General features: G+C 46.8%; 1 protein-coding gene across 1 annotated transcript in view; it reads right to left on the reverse strand.

Annotated features, from left to right (window-relative positions):
* CUX1 (cut like homeobox 1) overlaps positions 1 to 6,445 on the reverse strand; it is a 359,467-nt gene that overhangs the window by 117,389 nt on the left and 235,633 nt on the right. The window contains 1 exon segment of the mRNA XM_007468893.1: positions 3,685 to 3,808. Within this exon segment, the coding sequence (XP_007468955.1) occupies positions 3,685 to 3,808 (124 nt within the window).

Genomic DNA, 6,445 nt, shown 5'->3' on the forward strand with positions numbered 1-6,445 from the left:
AAAAAAAAAAAAAAAAAAAAAAAGGAAGAAAAATCATCATCATGCACTCATTGTTTCCTGAAGTTAGCCCAAGAAGAATGATACATTTACATTTTGCTGACACAATGAAGGAATTTGTTGGAATAAAGGATGTACTGAAGAGATTCCACAGCTGTTCCGTTTCTGTTGGAATGGAATGCAAATGCAACTCTAATACCTAATGGGGACATGCGGAATGTTTGCAGCCACATTCCACGTATTTATATTTCCCAGGATCTCCAAATGAATTCCCTGGTCAATAAATAGCATTCCTTCCTCCTCATTGGCAGAAAAATCTCTAAAAATAAGTTTATTATTTTTACATCATATGAATATAACACATGCTCTCATAAAGAAGAAACCTGGGAATACAGAAAAGTAGAAATGGCACAGTTAAAAAAGGCGCCCAAATTTATGGAAATCTATGGAAAAGCACTGCTTGCGCTTGCACGTATTTCAATTATAAAACTAATAAATGCTCTGCGTTAAAAAAAAACCCACCACCACAAATACTATAAGAGCATGGAAGGTAAAACGTCCTTTCCCTTGGGCTCCACTGGCACTCCTCAAAGTTCTTTTGTAGCTCTCTAGAATTTTTCTTTACTTTTTTTTTTTTTAATACAATAAAGGGCTTCCTCATTGTTTTTTTTTCAAATAAATTTACTTATTTATATTATTTTTGGCTGCGTTGGGTCTTTGTTGGGTTGTGCGGGCTTTCTCTAGTTGTGGAGGGCTCTTTGTTGCGGTGTGTGGGCTTCTCACTGCAGTGGCTTCTTTTGTTGCGGAGCACAGGCTCTAGGTGCACGGGCTTCAGTAGTTGTGGCGCACGGGCTTAGCTGCTCCGCGGCATGTGGGATCTTCCTGGATCAGGGCTCGAACCCGTGTCCCCTGCATTGGCGGGCAGATTCTTAACCACTGCGCCACCAGGGAGAATTTTTCTATACGTACAGAAATACAATGTAATATGTAATATACTGTAGCATAATATAAACTCAGATGTGATATATTATAGTGTAATAAACACTCCCCGCCCCTTTCTTTTAATACTAAAGGGATCAGAGCACACATGGTATCCTGCAGCTAGCTTTTTCACTTATCTCCGTACTGTGGAAATGTTCTACCCCAGCATATATAGTTCGTCCTCATTCTCATTAAACAACTGACTTAACCAAGCCTCTATGGACATTTAGATGGTTTATCACCCCTTTCTACTAAACAATTCCACAATGATCATCATAGGTATTGGTGCATAATTCTGACAATGAATCTGTTGGATAAAATTCTAACAGAGGAACTACAGTGGTGAAAGGGTATGTGCAACTGTTTTTGTTGTTTTGATAGATATTGAGAAACTTTCCAACAAAAAGCCTCACCAGTTTAAACTCTTGCCAACAGCATTCGAGAGTGTTCTGCTGTGCCAACACTGGATAAAATTAAACTTAGTTTTACTCTGGAGTAAAGCTGAGAATTTCTCTTTGTATGAACTGTCTGCTCAACTCCTTTACCCATTTTGTGCAGCGCTGGGTTTTTTTCTTATTAATTTGTAAGAGTTCTTTGTTTATAAAGAAAATTAGCCCTTTTTCTTATGTGGTGCAAATATTTCTTCCCAGTTTTTTGATGGTTTAAAAATGTTGTCCACTGTTACTTGTTTTCAAAAGTCTGTGTGAAATTTTAGGCAGCTGTATTTATATAACTTTTCTTTTATGTTTAGAAAGATCTCTCGATTCCAAAATTATTAAAAACAAAGTAAATGCGCACGTTTTCTTCCAGTATGTACATGATTTAATTATTAATACTTAAATCCTAATCCGTTTCAATTTTTTGGTGTAAAGAATGAGATAAAGATCTAGCTTCATCCCCCACCCCCAGTGGTCAGTTATTTGCACCTTTTAATATAATCAGTCCTTTTACCTAGTTTGAAAAGTCAACTTAATAATATTAAATTCCTAGAGAAATTTATTTCCCTACTTTTGTAACGCATAAGTTTGCTCTCTGCAGATGTAATCACGCTGTCTATAATTCAGTATCATGCATTTTTCACTTCGCATTATGCCAGATACATTTCTGGTATCATTGCAAATTCAACAAAACTATTATCTTATAATGGCCGTATAACGTTCCCGTTAGGGGTGGACACTTTTACGCACCCATTTCTTGTTGGCAAGGCATTTCAATGGCTTGCATTCCCCCCTCCCCTCCATTATCAGTAATATGGTGAGAAGTCTCTTTGGGCACTGAGTGCTTTCCTAGGAGACATATTTAGTGCCAGTTCCACATCTGCTGGGTCAAGAACCCGCTCATCGTTCTGAGCCCTGACTCTGTGGGGCTCACTTCCTTCCCAGGGGCTGTACCCAGCCCCGCTCTCCCAGCAGCATAGATGCGACATCCCCTGCGGATCTGGGCTTGGCCCCGAGGGACTGGCTTTGGTCCTGCAGTGAGGGCTTTGGGAGGCCAAGTCTGAGCGCAAAGGGAGGCCAGGGCCATAGTGGTGGGTCAGGCTCTGCCCCCACCTCTGGGTACCTCGCTGGGAGAGTGTGGGCAGGTGCCTAATCTGTAAAATGAGATGGTCTGCTCCGCAGGTCTATCCCGGGCACTTGTTGAGACAACATCTCGAGAGGGCCTGGCAATGAGTGTAGCGGGCATTCTTCTTTTCTAAATGAAGCCAGTTTAACGGTGCCCCAGAGAGGCCTTGGTGATGCCCGAGATCTCCACGAAGCCTGCCTCATAGAAGTCCGAGCAGCTGCATTCCAAGTCCATGGGAAACACCCACAAAACCCTACCACGGGGCCTGCCTCTTAACTTGTAACCAGACTTTTAGTGCCTCTCATTAATGGACTCACGTTTCTTCATGACAGGCTTAGATTTTTAAACCTTAGCTTCACCAGAGTTCTGAGAGACCTGACTTAACGCAGTTTGAATTGGTAAGTTCGACACTCCTATGGTTTTTATAAGAAATCTAACTTTCATTAAGTCATCACACTAGTGAAAAAGCAACTCATTATTTGTGGCAAAGTTTTGGGTGAAGCAGGCCCGTGGAAACCTAACATTCACAGCCCTTGGGTGGTGCATTAAGATAGTTTACTGATACTAAGTCCTTGATGTATGAAGGGCTGTGAGGTAATGAAACGAGGCAAGAGACAAAAAAAATTAAGAAAAAAAAGAGATATTGTGTGTGTGTGTGTGAGAGAGAGAGAGAGAGAGAGAGAGAGAGAGAGAGAGAGAGAGAGAGATGTTAAATATCAAAATTCACTTAAGAAGGTAGCAGGAGCTCAGCATTGCCCTGGGCTTCCCAGAGAAGACACACAGCAGGGGATGGTCCCACCCCTCTCATCTTACCTCGGGTAGCACCCCTAAGTGTCAACCACACACGTTTTATGCTCAAGCCCCGGCACCACGTGGCCCCGACAGACACGCCCTTTGACATACCCGACACCACCCACCAACGGGAAAGACTGGTACATTTCACTCAAGGTCATCTCACAAATTACAGAACAAGGGACACCTTTGTTTTTCAAAGAAAATTGTGCCTTAGAGCCTCTAGGATTTTGGTTTCCAACCTGGGCTTATTTCACAGGTCCATTTAAAAAAACTGTCTTGTGATGTGAAGTGTACAAGTCAAACATTACGTCAGCACGTCAGTGCATGCAGATCCCAACACGTGCTCACCTCTCCTTTTCTGCAAAATCATTTTGTAACTTTTGTTCCTTTTCGAGAGCTATGGTCTCGGCTTGGTTCTTCAGAGTCTGTTCATATTCTCGGATTTTCTCTTTAAGTGCTTTTATCGTTACCTCTGCAGAAGGGGGAAAAAAAAACTCCAGTAAGAGAAGCATGGTTCCATGTGGCTATATATACTAGGCTTTCATAACCTAGGAGGATTGGTGTGTTTTAAACTTTAGCTCTTCAACTCTGACACAAAATCAATGGTTGCAAGTCCCTTCGGAGACCTTTTACTCCCTAAATGTTAAATTGAACTTTAAACATTTAGGTGGAGGAGGATCAATGGATTTTGCTGGGAAGAACTATGTCTCTCTAATACAACTTAAGAAAAAGAGGGGGGAAATCAATGGTAAAATATAGTATCATCCTATTGATGAGTCTTAAATTAGTCCTCTACTGAGGGAAGATTAATAACGTTTTAGTGTGGGTTTAAGTACTTTCTTACAAAGAAAACGGTTCATAATTGTGCGTACATTTTGGAAGAAGCCTACTGACCTCCCTGGCCATGGGCTGCAGCTTTGCTGTTTCACAAGTGATGAGACACACGGTGCGCTAAGTGGATGGGGCGCCTGTCTCCTCGGCTGGAAGGGACCGGCCCCAGAGCTTGGGTGCTGAAAGCACCCTCCACCGGGGCCAGAGTCTGGCAGACCCAGGCTGCGTGTGCAGAACCGATGACGGGGCCCGGGGTAGCCACAGCTGAGGGAGGGTGAGTGCCAGAGGCGTGGGAAGCAGTGCTGTGTGATGAAGCCCTGCGGTGCCCGGTGCTCAGGACGCACGGTCCCCTGGGGGTCAGGGCCGCCCCTGGAAAGCCCAGGTTCCCCTACCTCCAAGTGCGCGTTTACAGCAGTTGCTTCAATGACCCAAAATAGGAACACAAGAGCAGATGCAACGAACAGGGCAGGGTCCTAACTCAGACTGTCAGTGGCCCTAGGGCGGGACCACTCCACCTGCTCCCGCCCCATTCACCCCCACCCCTCTGGGCGGGCCAGCCAGCCCCAGGCAGAGCACCGAGGCCCCGGCTCCAAGGCTGGTGGAGCTCTTGGGGGACCGCACCTGCCTGGGCGTGAGTCCATCTCATGGGAGGCAAGGCTGAGTTTCTTGGTCGTCCCAGCACCTGACACAGTGGGTGCTCGGAAAGTGGCTGAGGCATGAGGCTGGGCTGAGCAGGGTGAGGCCTCGACGGGGCTGTGACAACGGGGCTCCAGGCCCACGCGACAACGTTGCCTGCCAGGTCTCTGCCCATGTAAGTGCTTGGACTGGTGGCCCTTGTTCCTTCGGGCTGTAACTCACGTCAGCTTCTGCTCCCTAAGCTGCACAGACACGCCGGGCCAAGCGGAAGCCAGGCAGTCGGGCATTTGTACCCACCTGGCTTGGTGCATAAAAGCTAGAGGCTCTTTCGTTAAGATAAGAAACTGGCCTTTTTCATCCAGTGGAACCAGAGGGTTCTCCTCAGAGGAGGAGAGAGGGAATTAAGACCAATGACCTTGGCAGGGCATTTGAGAGACGAACAGAGGGCTTCCTGCCTCTCGGGCTGGGTGTTTGGGGCCTGGAAGAAACGCTCTGTGAGCACAATGGTTAACATGGAGTGATGGGGCCCAGGCTGGGAGGGAGCGAAACACATCCAAAGCGGACACGACAGGTCACCTCTGGAAACATCTGCACATTCTTTTTAGTCGATGGTCAGTGCGGCTGTAAACATGCAGCATTTCTGCCTTGAGCAATGGGTTGGAAACATCTGGGCAGCCCCTGGGCCCTGGTGCTCAACCCAATGGGTTTCTCAGTGTGACCCATCTATGCTGCTTCCAGGGGAGTTTGGGGCACTAGCTCGGGGCTCCCACTCTGTCTGATGGGGATCTGCCTTTTCAACGACGGATGCGTTGCCTGCGGGTGACACCTGTCAGAGAGCCAGCTCATGATCAAAGTAGGGTCACATCCAGCCCAGGTGGGCTGCTCAGTGAGCCAGGGGCGGATTTGTCCTGGAGCCTCGGTCCCTCCTCTGGCACCTGGGCTCGGGTCCAGGACATTGCCCTGGGCGTGTCCCAGCTGGGCCCCCTCCGTGTGAGCAGGGGAGAAGGGAGAGCGGCAGAGAGGACACCAAAGAGCTCTGCTCCCACGGGCTGTGCCTGGGCCCCATTCACTCACCTTTACATGGAGTGAGGGAGAATTACAGCATGTGATAAAGAAACTCCTGTCCTGCTCTAACATTTGATCCATCCACACTACAGCTGTGATGACTAAAACAAGTGATGTGCACCTCAACCCCTTCCAAATTCAAATCATTTTTATACTGGGGAGAAAAGAGAGGAAAGCAGCATTTTCCTGGCAGTGGGGAAAATCTGTAAAGATACCAATAAACAAAGAGAAGGACGGGGGGCGATTTCTGGAAAAAGCCACAGCGCTGAGTTAAGAGCAGCTGATATTTACTGAGTGTCGGGAACAGCGCTTAACGCCTCGGCTGCATCTCATTTAATCCTACAACAGCCCTTCAGGGTTAGTAGGAGAATTCTGCCCCCACCCAAGAAAACGAGGCTTCAACAATGTGAGACCACTTGCTCCAGGTTACACAGCGAAAGTGGTGGCAACCAAGGGACCCCGGCCCGATCTGCTGGCCTTTGGAGCCTTTGTTCTTGAGTCTTGGACTCTGCATTTCTTTCTCTCTCCCTCCCTGTTTTTTTTTTTTTTTTTTTTTTTTTCCCTCCCCGGTGGTTTT

The sequence above is a fragment of the Lipotes vexillifer genome, unplaced genomic scaffold (assembly GCF_000442215.2).
Source record: "Lipotes vexillifer unplaced genomic scaffold, Lipotes_vexillifer_v1.1 scaffold12, whole genome shotgun sequence".
NCBI lineage: Eukaryota > Metazoa > Chordata > Mammalia > Artiodactyla > Lipotidae > Lipotes > Lipotes vexillifer.